This window comes from Rattus norvegicus, chromosome 18 (assembly GCF_036323735.1).
Source record: "Rattus norvegicus strain BN/NHsdMcwi chromosome 18, GRCr8, whole genome shotgun sequence".
In the NCBI taxonomy this organism is placed as follows: domain Eukaryota; kingdom Metazoa; phylum Chordata; class Mammalia; order Rodentia; family Muridae; genus Rattus; species Rattus norvegicus.
In genome coordinates, this window is record NC_086036.1 from 6,424,480 (window position 1) to 6,440,194 (window position 15,715).

Genomic DNA, 15,715 nt, shown 5'->3' on the forward strand with positions numbered 1-15,715 from the left:
TCTGCAAAACCGGGATGCTAGGACAAGGCCCGTGCTAAGAGTCACCTTCATGTGCTTCCCCACCTTCCCGTTTGAGACAAGGTCTCTCACAGGACCTTGGGTTCAGTGACTTGCTGGCTGCTGAGCAGGCTCTAGGCGGTGCCTGGCTGTCATTACTGCCCAGAGATGGTACATAGGTGTTCCCCACCATGCAGCTTTGGATGTGGGCGCTGAGGGTCTGAGTTCAGGTCCTCAAGTTTGCACATCGTGTACTTCACCCCCGGAGCACTCTTCTCAGCACTTTAGGGAGTTTTGATTTGTTTGTTGTTTTAATTGGAGGACTGGGATCCCGTCAGACAGTGAATTCTTATAAGGAACACATAGACACGTAATAAAACACTCACTGTTCTCTGTGGGGCCCATGGAATCAACTCCTCACCACTCTCAGGCTCCCTACTTTGCAGGTGAGGACACTGCAGCAAGCTGATAAATAATGCTGCCAGGACTCCCATAAGGCAGCTGGGCCACAGGGCCTGGCGTGGCCCTTCTGCTTTACTGCCCAATGGCCGTTTGTCTCTTTATAAAGCCCTGTTCTGATCAGAAGCTCCCCTGCTGCTGCTGCTGCTGCTGCTGCTGCTGCTGCTGCTGCTGCTGCGGCTGCTGCTGGCCCATTCTCATCCTTCCCTTAGGTGCTGTGCCCCCATCAGAATTCTCTGACGGATCAGGCTGAATTGGAAGACAGATTTTGACATCACCTATGCTTACTCCTGGTTCAAGCAAATTCTCAATGGTTTCTAGAACGAATGGGTATTTTTCTCGGCTGAGCCCAGGACAAAATCGTCATGACTTTTCCTGGAGCCCAGCTGGGCATTTCCAGTGAACACAGTCTGTTTAGGTTTTTGTCTCGCCTTCTGTCTGAGCAGGCAAGCATGAACATGTGTGCACGAGCCTGCCTCCACGGCCCCCCTTCTCCTCCCAGCAGTCTGCTCTATATTTAGAGGTATTCTTGACACACTCCTTAGGCTTTCTTTCTTGATTTAAGAACTCTAGAATATGTTTTCCATTTTACAGTAATAATCCCCACTCAGAGGGGAAAACGCTCTAATAGCTAACATTTATTGAGAGTGTGTTCAACACCCTGCTGAAAATTTTACAGATTATCTGCTTGAATTCTCATTGTGGCAATACTAAGTATTAAGAAAAATTGCCTAATACAAGGAACACTTGATTGTAGCAGTGAAGAAACTGAGTCGTAGCACTATTCAGCAGCCTGCTGAGCTAGTGGGCTCTGCTTTCCCCGAGATTCGGAGCCTGTCCATCTTTGCACTGTCCCAAGTCCCCTCAGTGCCAAAATCATTCAAGCACACTAAAATATCAAGTAGGGGGATACAGATCAGTGGTTAAGTCCTTGCCCCATATCTGTTCTTCCATTCCCAGCAAACGAAGAGCAGAAATCACTTACCAGGTGTGGGAATCTGCCCTGCATCTGTCCTGCACCTGCCCCCCGCCCCGTCTCAGAACCCCAGCTCCTTCCCTGTCCCCTCCTGCCATCCTGTAGTTGCGTTCCTCCCTCCCTCCCTTCATATCTTCCTCTCTTGAGCCCTCCATTTCTTCCTCTTTCTCCTCTCTGCTTTCTTATGGTGTCAAATCCTCAAACCCATCATGTACTGCATGCTAACCAAGCACTCTACCATGATCCTACCACCCAGGCCCTCCCATTCTTATGACTGGACACATCCTTGCATGTGTCCTGGGTAACTCTAACTGCTTGATTTCTACCCTTACTTCTGGGCTACCTGACTGTCTGATTACAGAACACAGTGCAACATTCCTGCGTCTTCTGCGTGCCTAACAGATCCCTGGGTCTGTCCCTGGCCCCTCTCCCTCATACCCGTGGCCATCAGTGAGGCTAGGCTGGTGAGTGGTGCGCCTACACTCCCTTTGTTGCTTCGAGGTTCCAGACGGTTGGAAATCACTGACAATATGCTACAGTCGTTGCTCACACAAATGCGCATCATATTGATCATACGAGAGGACGATGGCCAAGCCAGCATTTCTATTTCCAACTTAACAGTTTTCCCCACTTGTGATCATGCCAGCAAAACAGTGGCTTATAATGAAATATTTAAATCTTCTGCTTGGTATGTTTAAGTGAGAATCCTAGAAGCTTAACAGAGTTTAATGAAAAGAACAAGAACTACCAAGAAACCTGCCTCGTGCTTTTTTAACATCCTCAGAAAAATGGACAGAAGAGCTGACTCCACCTCAACTCGTCTGTGCTGCTTCTCCCTCTCCCATGTTCAGAGACGCAAATGCACACACCCAGCATAGGCATATATACCAGACACATACCAAATGCACGCACAGCATACATGCTGCACACATACACAAATACATATATAAGATACATGGCACAAATTTATACACTATGTGTATAAATACCATACACATATAAAAATGCATGCACATTCACATGCCACATGTAAATGCCACACACATATACAAATGCACACACTATATGTATAAACACCATATGCATACAAAAACACACACACTATATGTATATCATACACATACATAAATGCATGCATATGGACATGCATACTTGTCATAAGCAGATACAAATGCACATATACATGCATGTATGCCATATATAGACATGGTGCATGTATACATCCATACATACCACACGTGTATACAAATGAACACATAAATGCATACATATCCCACACATACAAATTCATATATAGACTAATGCGCATGCACACACGCGAGCACACACAACCACGTACACACACAGTTACTGTCTTAGTTAAGGTTACAATTGCTGGGATGAAACTCCATGGCCAAAGCAACTTGGTGAGGAAAGGGTTTATTTTGCTTACACTTCATATCACTGTTCATCATTGGAGAAGTCAGGACAGGAACTCCAACAGAATAGACCTGGAGGCAGGAGCTGGTGCAGAGGCCACGGAAGGAAGCTATCTATATACTGGCTTGCTTTCCATGGCTTGCTCAGCCTGCTTTCTTACAGCATCCAGGACCAACAGCCCCAAGATGCTCCATCCACAGTGGGCTTCCCCGTCAATCATGAATTAAGAAAACGACTTACAGCCGGATTTTATAGAGGCACTGTATCAATTGAGGTTCTCTATTCAGATAACGCTAGCCTGTGTCAAGTTGACATAAAACTATCCAGCACACACACAAAACTAGTGCTACCATCACTCAAAAGTTATACAGCAAAAGTCTCATTTAAATATCAAAAGGTGGTTGAATGAATGGAATGAATACATTCTGTGATTGTATGACTTTAGAGTGATGAACTCTAAAACTCACCCAGAAACCGGCTTCCCAATGAGACCACCTCGGACCTCTTCCTGACTCCTCCGAGAGAGATGAGCTGGGAATGCATATTCATCCACAGAGTCAATAGCGCACACGGGCACGTTTACGGGGGCACTGAACATCCTTGTCACCCAACTGCCTTCTCAGGATACCCAAATACTTTTTCTGGTCACCGCGGGAGGTGCCCTTTGGATGTACACTCTCTGAAGCTTTATATTTCTAGATTATGCTGTACATATGCTACTCAGTAGCCACCAACTCAAAGTGTCAGGTGAAAATAAAATGTGACCTGGAGAGCCAGGCATGGTGACTTATTCCCATGTCTCAGCCCTTGGGAGGCCAGCATCACATACAGAGCAATGCTAGCTGGTGTTGGCTAGTAATGAGACCTGGCGTTAATTGTCCCCTCACAGAAAAGTGTTTATCTGGTCATGATTTAAAGACAGCTCTTACTGTTGTATGCTTGGGAGACACCCGCAGAGGCTGCTACAGCCCTCTGCCCTTGGCAGCAGCAGGGCCAACAGCACTCACTCTGGAGGTGTCTGTCCTTTTGCTATATGTCACCCCCTCCCTGCTGGCTCACATAATTCAAGACTTCTCCCAGAGGTACAAGTCCTTTAGCACGCTGGACGGCAGACACATCTCTGAATGTTTCTCCCTAAGCCGCCTGGAGTCACTGTTCAGGGTCAGCGTCACTGCCGGGGACCCGGTACTGAGTTTTTGTTTTGTGTCAGTATGTATGTTCGTGTGTTCGTGGATTTGAGTGTGGTGTGCACACGGAGGTCAGAAGACAGCCTTGGAGGTCAGAAGACAGCCTTGGGTGTCAGTCATCGAGATGAGACGGATGCGCTCTCTTCATTGTCGTCTGCTGCTCTGTGTGCCAGGCCGGCTGGAGGACTCCCCTGCCTTTGTTTCCCGTCTCAGGTGTGAGCATTGAGACTAAGGAACAACCCCCTGCTCTCTTCACGTGAGTTCTGGGGACTCAGATTCAGGGCTTCGTGCTTGTACACAACAGCATTCTCCTGATGACATTCGACAACTCACTGACACGGTTGTGCGGCAGTGACCTTTCTGCCTCCGGGTCGAGGAGGTCAGGATGACATCAGAACCACCAGAACACGCGAGAATAAGGCTGTGCAGAAAAATTCTTACATTCAAGGGTTCCCATGACGAAAGGGTAGTTGGGCTTTTGGAAATTCATGTAAATAGTTATTTTTAATTATACTTATATGTGTATGTGAGAATATGTGTGAAAGAGTGGAGTATGTACACATGCCACAGCATTCACATGAGGTCAGAGGACAACTTAAAATTGTTTTCTTTATTCTTGAGAATTTTACATGTGGATACAATAAAATATATCTTCCATTTCTCTCCCATTCCTCCAGCATGCCCCATCCCAACTTTACCATACATATATACTTTATATATGTAATAGATATAGAATATATATATGTAAAGTATATTTATATGGGGAATATAAATATGTATATGTTTTAGTGTATATATACATATGTACACATACATATATACATATACACACATATAAACACATATACACACATACATATATACAAATATACACACATACATGTGTACACATACATATTTACATATATACACACACACATATATATACATATATGTATACACAGATACATATATCATATATGACCCACCAAGTCCAGTTAGTGCTCCCATATGTGCATGGGTATTGGACTGTCCACAGGAACATGGAAACATGGTAATCCTATCAGTAACTATATCCTCAGAAAAGAGTGGTTCTCTATCCCTCCGATTCTATTAACTTCCAGCAGCTAGAGGACAACTTGAGGGAGTCAAGTCTCTCCTGTTGACAGTTCTGGGCACTCCACCTCACCATTACATTTTTAGTTACCAAGCCATCTCACCGGTCTTGAATGTTTTCATATTGGCTGGGTTTTTTTAAAATCAGAAACCATCTATATATCCACATAAGTGACTGGCAGAAACAACGAGGTTCTTTAAAAACCAGTCAGTCCCTGAAAAGCAGTATCTGAAATCTGTGGGCTGAGCTGCATGGAGGAACCACTTAAAAGCTGAAGCTACTTCAATGGAACTGTTCTTAAAAATAGTGAGATGGGGGTTGGGGATTTAGCTCAGTGGTAGAGCGCTTGCCTAGCAAGCGCAAGGCCCTGGGTTCGGTCCCCAGCTCAGAAAAAAAAGAAAAAGAAAAAAAGAAAAAAAATAGTGAGATGGATCATATTCCCGTCTATTAATCCTGTAAGAAATTCCCCCAAAGGACTTAATTTTCAAACGAATGAGTAGATAAGGAATGTTATAACTTTTGTATGATGAAAAGAAACATGAAAAGATTGAAAACAGCAAAAGTAACCTTGGCATTCTCAGTGGTGCTATTCATCATGAAAAATGAAAGCTGAGAATTCTTTGTCCCAAGCAGTATGACTCATGGCATAATCAGCAAGGAAAGCTGGTTTTTACCAGACTGTATGTGGCCACACCATTGCATGCACAGCACCAGCCTGAGGACACTTACCCGTCTCTGTCCCCATACATGAGGTGCCCAAACTCTGTGACACTTAAGGATTTCAGGGGCTGTGTTAAGACTGAAGAGTTTGGATGAGTTGGTAAGTCGTTTGCCTTGCAAGGAGAAGCCAAGTTTCACTGCAGAGCCCACATCAAAGCTGGGCACTGCAGTACAGATCTCCAATTCCAGTGCTGGGATCGGAAGAGACACGAGGATCTAAGGGGCTTTCTGGCCAGCCAGTTGAACCACCTTAGTGAGCTCCAGGCTCAACAAGAGACCCTGTCACAAAGAACCGAGGCTAGATAGGTCACGGGCCCTGTGGGAAACTACTACCATTACTCTGCTACACGAACAGAGCAACAAAATGACTCCTAATGACACTCGTCATATAGATGAGGGTGCCACTCAAACTTATCAGAGGAGTTTCTTCTTGCAGTAAATGGAAATTAACACAGGAACGCATAACTGTACAGAGACGAAGTAACTTAAGCATGCTCAGCCCTAAATGGGATGTCTACATCATAGCTGCCCAAAAGGCTATGGGATCTATGTGGAAGGGGCAGGAGGCTTGTAAGAGTCACAGGTGGCAGATGACTTCAAGGAAACCTTTCCAGACACGATGGGAGGCTGCACAGCAGAAGACTCACACAAGCTCAGGCCGAACAAAACCCTAGTCCTGCCTCTAACCAAGGGGTCCTCGATTGTGCTGCATAAGAGAAAGTGGTTCAGTGACGAAATGCTTAATATTTCTCCCACGCTCCAGGGCAAGCCCCACACCCAGGAGTGATCAGCCAGCAAAACCTGGACTTCATGGGTTTTTACTTGTTTGTTCAGAGAGATAGAAAGAAGGTGACATTGGATGGTTAGGGAGTTGGGGGAAGATCTGGTCTGGGAGGATTTGAAGGAAGGAATGAATATGATTCAGTACATTGTATCAAGTTCTCAAAGAATAAATAAAAGTATTTAAAGGTAATGTAGAAAACCATAAAAAAGACATCTAGTGTCAGCCTCTGGCATGTGTGCACACAGACACACGAACACCTACCCACACTAACATGTACACACACACTCACGAGAAGTCGAGGACTTCCCCTCCTCCCTGAGAACTACACATGAAATGAGCAGCAGAGCGTGCCCAGAAGTCTGTGCTCCTGAGGCGGAGGAGGAGGAGGCGGCTTCAGTTAGAGGAGTTACCGGTCACCTGCCTGTTATTCTGGCTCCTTATTTGCCCCTGAAGAAAGTGAACTTGAAAAAACGCCTTCTGGTTTATACCTTGAAGGAATCACATCACAGCGCTGGGCCCCAAGGACACAAGGCTGGAACAGAAGGGAGAAGAGCTTTGTAGAGATGGGTTTCTAACAGGAAGGTGTTCATAGGAAGTTGAGTTCTTGACACATCAGGACATAATTAAAGTCCTTACGACCTGTGGTTCAGCCTTGAATTGTTTCTTGCTGTTATTCCTGAGTGGGTCTAACATCAGGGTGCCGACAGGTACATGCATGCAAGCGGGGGGTGGGGGGGCTGCCCTCTTCCGGATCTGACCGGGAAGAAGGAGCACTAGGTTAAGGCATTATCTGCTTCTACACACATTTATTTCAGCAGCTCTTAATCCACCACTTCAGTCAAAATGTGCAAAAATGAAAGATGACAGTCACAAGCATCGTTGTGGGGGAAGCCACCCCACCCCCGGGGCCTGCAGCTCAGGTGTCCTGTGGTTCCTGTCTGCTGGGACAACAGGGCAATGTGGTGATTCCCCATGTAGCAATGCAGAGATACACTACAGGGCATGGGAGACAAACAGATCACGTATGACTCAGCATGCTAGCAAATTCTGCTTCCAAGTGTGAATTAAAATACAGATTAGACTTTTGAGTTAGTTTTTTTTTTCCCCAGACAAATAGATGTTTCTTGGGGTTGGGGGGGGAGAGATGTGAAAATAAAATTATCTTTAGATTTAATATCGGGGGCAAGTTAATTCCCCAGAGGATCTACTTAGCCTGTGCAGTAATCTTTCCTTTTCTTTTTTAAAAGACAGCGTCTGGAACAGCCTAGGCTAGCTCAAACTCATTGTATAGCAGACATAGTCAGAAACTCCTGATCCTTCCTCCCCACCTCTCAAGTGCTGGGGTTACAGAGGTGCTCCACTGTGCTTGGCTGCCCTCTTTCAAAACAAAACCACCCATCCAGGGGTGCCAGAGAGTGATGGGGAGAGGTATAGACACCACTGTGTTCTTTCCTCTACTGTATACTTTAAGACAACACTTCCCAAGTCTGACCACATTGAAAGCAAGGCCCGCCTTGTTCCCTGGTGGCCCAGGAATCCCGCACTGTATAGCACATCTTACTAAAGGATGATTCTCCCAGCACTAAATAAAAAAAAGCCAGGTTCATTGTTTAAACATTGTTCAACTTTTCATTTGTTCGCCTGTATCCCAGAGGAGAACTGTGGGAAAGTAGGACAGTAAAACAGAGGTAGGTGACAGAAGAGGACTCCACCCTTCGCCCCTGGGAAACTCCACACTTCCAAAATCTAAGGCTCAGCCAGTTCATGCTCCTTGGTCACTGCGCATGCCCTGTCACGGCAACAGCAGTGCAGGGTTTAAAAAAATGCATTTAAAACTAGGTGTATAGTTAAACATTTAAAACCGTGTGTATATTCCTGCATGAGTTCATGTGCCTGGGGAATAAAGAAGACGATGTGGATCCTCTGGAGTTTACGAACCACTCAAGGGGGTTCTGGGAACCAAACTCAGGTCCTCTGGAAGAGCAGCAGATGCTCCTAACCACTGAGCCACCTGCCCAGGTCCATATTTTAGGTGGTTTTGTTTGAGACAGTGTACAGACGTATGCAATGTAGGGTGGCCTAGAACTCACAAACCTGGCCTCTCCAACCCTCCCACGGTACACTTGACTGGCTTCGCTCTCAGTGCGTGCAGCACCACTGAATCGATCCTACGATGTCTACCTCACGCGAGCACGGTGCGCACCAGAAGACAGAACTCTGCTGGCAGGGGCACGTGCTTGCCTCCTCCAGCCCAAAGCTCTGAGTGCACACGCCCTTCGGGCGGCCATGAGCGGCAACTCCAACTGTAAGAGGAGTCTTTTGAGTTCTGCAGCTACCTACGTAGCCCCGGATGCTTAGTAACTCAGCGACTATTTTAGATATGCATTGGCATAATCTGCTTACGTGGGAGGTAACTCATGTACTGGGTTTAAAATATACAACTGCTCTGTCAAGCCATCAGCTCAGATGGCTCAGGGAACTAGGGTCTGAACGCTCCCAGCCAGACAGTGAACTATTTCCACCGGGACCCCCACTTCACTCCCACCCCACAGATCCTATTAACTATGTGGTCCAGCCCACTTCCCCACTTGAAAGGGTTCACATCTGAATAAATATAAGCGGAACACCACTGAAATTGCTTTTGCTAGAAGGGACAGTGAAAAACACAAAAGACCCAACTTTGACCTCAGACAAGTCCTAAAATGATCGCTGGACGGATGTCACCATACACATATGCCCAGAGCAGATCTTCAGGAAGCCCATGTGATTTGGCATAGGGTTTAATAAACAAATTATTATAATATTTCAATCTCTCACTATCAGTGGTGTTGATAAAGTGTCTTCAGTGTTGTTGAGCCAGTCAACCAGATCTGCCCTTCAAATCTGCACAGCCCAGAGAACGAGCATCTACAGACACCTCCCATCAGATGCTCGCACTGTATAAATCAAGTGAGCAGACCACTGTGGAAAATCCTGATTCCATCCACTTACTCCCCCGGCCCCCTTCCAAAGTGGTACTGGCTCTGATCAGGCACGTTGGGCAAGTTCCCTACCACTGAGCTACATTCCCAGAGTTCCCCACCCTCTTAAATTTTTGTTCTGGTTTTGAGACAGTCTTGATAAGTTGCCCAGGCTGGGCTTGAACTCCCAAACCTGTCGCCTCTATTTACTGAGTAGAGTAACTCAGATTACAAGCCTGTACCACCAGGTCCAGCTGAAAATGATTGATGGTGACTTTTTTTTTTTTTTAACTTTTTCTTTGTTGTTGTCCCTAGTAAAACGTTATTTGGGAGAATGGGCAGCAGACCCAGGAGTCTTAGTTTGCTGACTTCTGACCACCCATCTTTACATATTCATGGCGGTCGACTATCCCTGTTCAGGTTTTGTTGGTTTTTGGAAAAGTGCCCCCTTTGTAAGCCATCTCAGCCTTGAACACAATATGCTTCTACTTCAGCCTCCCAAGTGCTAGGGAAACAGTGTGAGCTGTTTTCCTTGGTCTAGTTTTCGGTTCGTGGTTTGTTTTGTTTTTGTTTTTCCTTTAAATGTAATTGGTGTTAAGTTATTACAGATTGAAAGCAGGTGTTCTTGTGGATTTTGACTCCAAGCTGTAATCCCAGTTGGAGACTCCCAGCATTTTCCCTTCCTCTCTTTGTGAGTACTTGGGCTCAGATTCAGATCCCTCACAAGTGCTGCACCCCAAACTATGCACCCCCTCACATCTTCTAACTCACATCTTTTAAGGCCATTTGTTACTTACAGATCAGAATTTCTTTAACTAGAGATCTTTGCTGTAATCTTAGAATCCCCCTTCCTTCAGAGCCACTGCACCAGAAGAAGCAGCTAGAAAGGAACCAGGAGCTCTGAGTGGGTACAGAAAGGGGAGTCCTTCAGGGAGGCAAGAGTTCAAAGCACCCAAGAATCTAGGGAATGTGACTAGAGTTGCGAATAATCCTATGTCCATGGGTAATGAAGTTGGCCTGTCTGGGTTGACTGGGTTGTGGATCTTCACAGAACTTGTTAGGGGCACTTGACACCTAAGAGGAAAATCACACAAATCCTTCTATGTGTCTTTCACTGCTAAAATCTGTGTGTCAGCCCCTCTCTGAAGCTTCTTTGAGATGAATACTTCATGACTTACAGAAGTGTCACAAGAACCAAGGAAGGGCAGAGCAACACACACAACCAAATGAAGACTAAGCCAGTGTGATCCAACCAGTGTCTTTGCTTTAGGTGTAAAAGCCATGGAATCAGAAGTTTCGTATGGCAGAGAGAAGGAAGGAGGCCGGGCCAGGCCGTCTCCTAGCTGTGGAAAGGAAGCTCTGGGAATTTGGAAGACAGCTTGAGAGGAGGCAATTGCTGAACAAAGGACTAGAAGGCACTCCCTGTAATCACATGCGATGAACAGCCTTATAAAATGATGTATTTGTACCTGTTCTATATGAGAGAAGGCAGGTATTCGGCCATGGGATCCTACCAACCCATCAACAACTGCCGTGCAGAGGATGGAGCCTGCCCGTAAACACAGATAACAACGAAGCAGATTACTTTTGCTCAGGCTGGAGGTGAAGCTTGGGGGATAGGACATGTGCCTACCATGTACAGGGACCCAAGTTTGACCTCTGAACGATCAAAAGAAAACAAAACAATTGTAGCTGCCATGATATCATGGGCAAATGGTGAATGGAAACAACAAGAAAATCGAGAAAAGCATTCAATGAGTCTGCCTCTTTAAATTATGTTGCTGAGAAAAAGTTATATGTTTGATGTATGAAGGTGTTGGGATGGGGAAAGCGCAGGTTTGATTCGTTCCATAAAAGCATATATTCCTCCATCAATACTTTCATACAGAAAAGAAGATACAGAAGCAATTTTACGTTTTCCAGCGGCCACATGGGAAAAATAAAAATAAGAAAAATTTGCCTGAAATATATTTCTATTTAATCCAAATATCGTTGCAACATGAAAAGAAAGTGATATAAAAATCAATTTTACACAGTTTTTTTTTTTGGTTCTATGTCTCAAAGTTTTAGTGTGTAATGTATGCCAAAGGCGGGGAGGTGTCAATACTGGCTGTCCTTTCTTTGGGTGCTCAATAGCTGCTTGTGGCAGCTGGGAACTCTAAGAGACCAAGCAGGTAGAGAGAGCAAAGAAACCTATGGAATTGGATTTACATTCAGGAGATGCATAATGAGAGTCGAAATCATGGACTGGAGGAATATTCATAGAAAGATAGGCTAGGGAAGTCTCCAAATGAGACATTAACTGCCGTTCATTCCTAAGCTATGCAGTACCCATAGGAGGTGAGTGGAAAATTCCATGGGACATCAACCGACTAAGAGAGTGGTTAACCTTTTATCTTCTACAACTACCCAAAGGCCAAGTGGATCCAGAGCTCTCCAAAGGCTTGAACCTCTCAGAACATCAGACTCTGGAAAGACCCATGCACCTCCACTGAGCAACATAGAAGAAAACCAGTCGCTTAAGGCATAGGCTAGTGGTCCATAAACCCATGCCCGTGTGTGCCAAAGTTTAGTACCTATACATCTATTTGAGTGTACACACCTATATGTTCTTGTATGTTCGTAGTGCTTCAAGGGATGCACATGAGTAAGGAGGCTGGAAGTTAACCTTGGCTGCCATCCCTCAGGAGCAGGTTTTTGGAGACAGGGTCTCTCATTGGCCCAGAGCTTGTCTGATGATCTGGTCGGCCAATGAGTCCCAAGGGTTCACCTATTTCTGCCTCCCTGGTGCTAGTGTTCTATTTCCATTTTGTTGCTGTGATAAAATAATCTGACAAAAAGCAACTTAGAGGAGGAAAGGGTTTAGTTAGCTCATTTTTCTAGGCCACAATAAAACATTGAAGGAAGTCGAGGCAGAATTCAAACATGAGCCTTAAAGGAATGCTGTCTGCCAGCTGGCTTGCTTGAAGGCTCATGCTTAGTTATATTTCTTATACAACCCAGAAGACCTGCCTAGGGACGGTAATGCCCACAGTGGGCTGGACTTTCTAATATGTATTATAGTCAAGACAGTTCCTCACAAGCACGCTCGTTTGATCTAGGCAATTCCGTAACTGAAGTTCTCTCTTCCCAGGTGGCTACAGCAGACCACTGGGCTCATAGGAAAGCCAGGTGTTCTATGTGAGTTCTGGGGATTGGACTGAGCTTTTGTGGCAGGCGCCTTACCAGTTTAGCTATCCCCACAGTCCCCAAGACCTTTTGAGAGAAAACATAATAACCCCACATGGAAAATTCCACAGCATGAAAGTTTGTTTCATCCATAGAATTATTAAAAATATGATACAAAAATGATCCTCAGGACATGTGTGTAAAATTATATATATGAAACGTAAATGAATTTCATGTTGAAATATGGGCCCCCTTCCCCCATATAGCTCATTAGATATAGACAAATATACTAAAATTCAAAAATGTGCCAAATCAGAAATACTTCTCTCCTATGTACTTCAGAAGTAAGCCCCTCAAGCCGCATTAACTTCCCCCTTATATAGGAAGTTTAGAAAGCAAACCAACGTGAAATGCCACCAGACCAGGCCACTGACCTGCCAGACACCCACGGACAGGGTTTGGACCTTTGCATATATTTTGGACTTAACACCTCGTCCAGCAGCGACTGTCTGTGGTTGGTGTCAGTGGTAACAGAAGGTGGCAAGGAATACAAGCAGGTACTATTTTAAAAGAACGAGAATTGTAGAGTCATACCCTTGAGAACTTCAGCCACTGTGACCATGTGACCCTGCGTCACCTTAGCGCTTTTGAGTCACACCTGCTCTAACAGCTGACTGACAGGACCATAATGCTTTGTGGATAACACATAAACCTACGCTATAGCCATTTCATTTTTATTATGGAAATTGAATCAGGTAACCAAGAGAAACATTTTTCTACCCTTTTCACCCCAGTTTTCAAATTATTTCATATACTACTAGGTGGTCAAGAGAGATCTGAAAAACTACCACACCAGTCTCCATAACATTTTCACAGTAGCTATGATTTTTATTCACTCTTTTCTGTTGAGGCTACAAACATTATTTTTTTCTCTCTCCATCCCCCTTTCTGTCTGTCTCTGTCTGTCTGTCTGTCTCTGTCTGTCTCTGTCTCTCTCTCTGTCTCTGTGTGTGTGCACGTGTGCGTGCAGTAGCCCACGCATGCCACGGTATACACATGGAACTTAACGAACAACCCTCAGGACTCTCTCCTTCCACCTTGACATGAGTTAAGCTGAGGCCTTAGGTATAATTATAATTATTATTATTATTAATTTCACCTTGCTTGCATCATTTTTAATTTCTAGATTGGGTTTCATTCTACAGTCCCTAAAGGCCTTGAGCTCACTATGTAGCCCCACTTGCCTTGAATTTGTGACCCTCTCCCTTGGGCGACTGAACAATGGAATGACAGGCACATAATGCATGGCACTCCAAACTTGACTTATGGACATGTTCTCTACCCCAGCTTGTGGAGGCCAGGCAGCCACAGCCCTGGGCAACCCGTGCAGGTCATATCTTGCACTTGGCAGTGGCCAGTCCACACTTCTGAGCATCCCATGCATGCACTCGTGAGAATGACATCCCTTTTGCAGTTACCTTGATTCGGGGTATTTGGTGAGGGTGGCCAGGCTGCTGGTGTACATGTGGCCGCCCACGTCAATGTGGACGGGAGCATTGGACTTGGTGAGCTGTGCTGGAGTTGGAATGCCTTGGTTGTTCAGTGGCGATGCGGGGGATCTAGTGATCAGAGGTCTTGACATATTGGGCCGACTGTCCTACGGAGAGAGAAGCACATTTTTGATATGGTTTCTGTCGTTACTGTAACTGGGAGACAGCTCATAAGAAATGAGTGAGTGCCAATGGTGACCAATTGCAAGAAAAGCCGGGAAACAGCAGATTCTCTCACTTTTGCTCTAATGATTTATTAGCAAAACAAACCCCCTGCAACAGAAAAACAAAAAAAGGAAACTTCATGTGCTCGGGATCTAGTTCTGATGTCTTTTGGGGCTTGTTATACAAGTGAATTTTCACATTATGCAAATAACAAGTGGCTTGTGGAGAAATCCTATTCATTTCAAATGAAAAGATAATCAGTGCTTAAAACAATGCACACCCAAATAAAACACGTGTGGTTTATACTTGTCTCTGAAACCTCCTCATTGCTATGCACAAGGAACCAGAGCAGACCTTCCGCCATGTGTGTTCTGTAAGACGGTTTCCTACAGTTCCATTTTGTCAGTCACTAAAGAGATGCTGTGCAGTTCTGTCAGCTGTTGGAAGAGGCACCGTGGACTTATCACTCAATAGACTTTTTAAAAAAAATCAGATCCCCAGTTCTCTTCCTTGGGATCTGTGACTCTGGGGTGCTTCAAACAACAGAACCCCCAAGTGATAAATATGTTCTCAGAGCTCACAGACAAGCTTCTTTGCTGTGCGCCTGACCCCTGAAGAGAGCAGGCTCCCTAGGTGAGGATGAGGCAATGCTGTCCCCATGATGTGTAGTCACAGCAGCAGGAAGTATGATGTAAGCAAACGGACCAGGATGAGGGCAGCATGCGGGACGTGCTGTGGCCGTACAGGGACATGTGCAAGGAACTGCACTCCAAGAACAGAGAGGAGGCCAGTCATCCCGTGATACAGCAGAAACGCTTAGACATTGCAGCTGACTCCCAGCCACAGGCAGTTACATCAAGTTTCTGGCGCTCCACAGGGGTCAGCTATTTAGAGTCACCAATTCGATGATCTAATTGGTGATCAATTGAGGACAGAACTGAAAGAGCATTCTGTAAGAGTGGCCACACACACACCCCCTCAAGTCTGTAATTTAGACAGAGACTGTTTGCAAACACAGTGCATGACAAAAATAGTGCTGGGTATACCGAGAAGATTCTGGAAAATGGCTCTGATGGAGATTACAGAAGGAAGTTGCTCAGCCTTGAAGTACCACATGATAAAATATATACTTGCAAAAGTCATAGGTTTCTTGATCCTGGAACAGCTTGAAGAGCTACCTGAAGCTTAACCGGTAGACCTCTTAGTGAAAGCACAAGTCCAAGTGAGACTTCGA

At 45.3% G+C, this 15,715-nt stretch overlaps 1 protein-coding gene across 5 annotated transcripts in view; it reads right to left on the reverse strand.

The window, feature by feature from the left end:
• Positions 1 to 15,715, reverse strand: part of Kctd1 (potassium channel tetramerization domain containing 1) — a 194,080-nt gene that overhangs the window by 27,533 nt on the left and 150,832 nt on the right. For all 5 annotated transcript variants that reach the window (NM_001100516.1, XM_039096741.2, XM_039096743.2 and 2 more), the window contains exon 2: positions 14,245 to 14,423. In NM_001100516.1, coding sequence (NP_001093986.1) covers positions 14,245 to 14,423 — 179 coding nt within the window. The remainder of the gene's footprint in view (positions 1 to 14,244; positions 14,424 to 15,715) is intronic.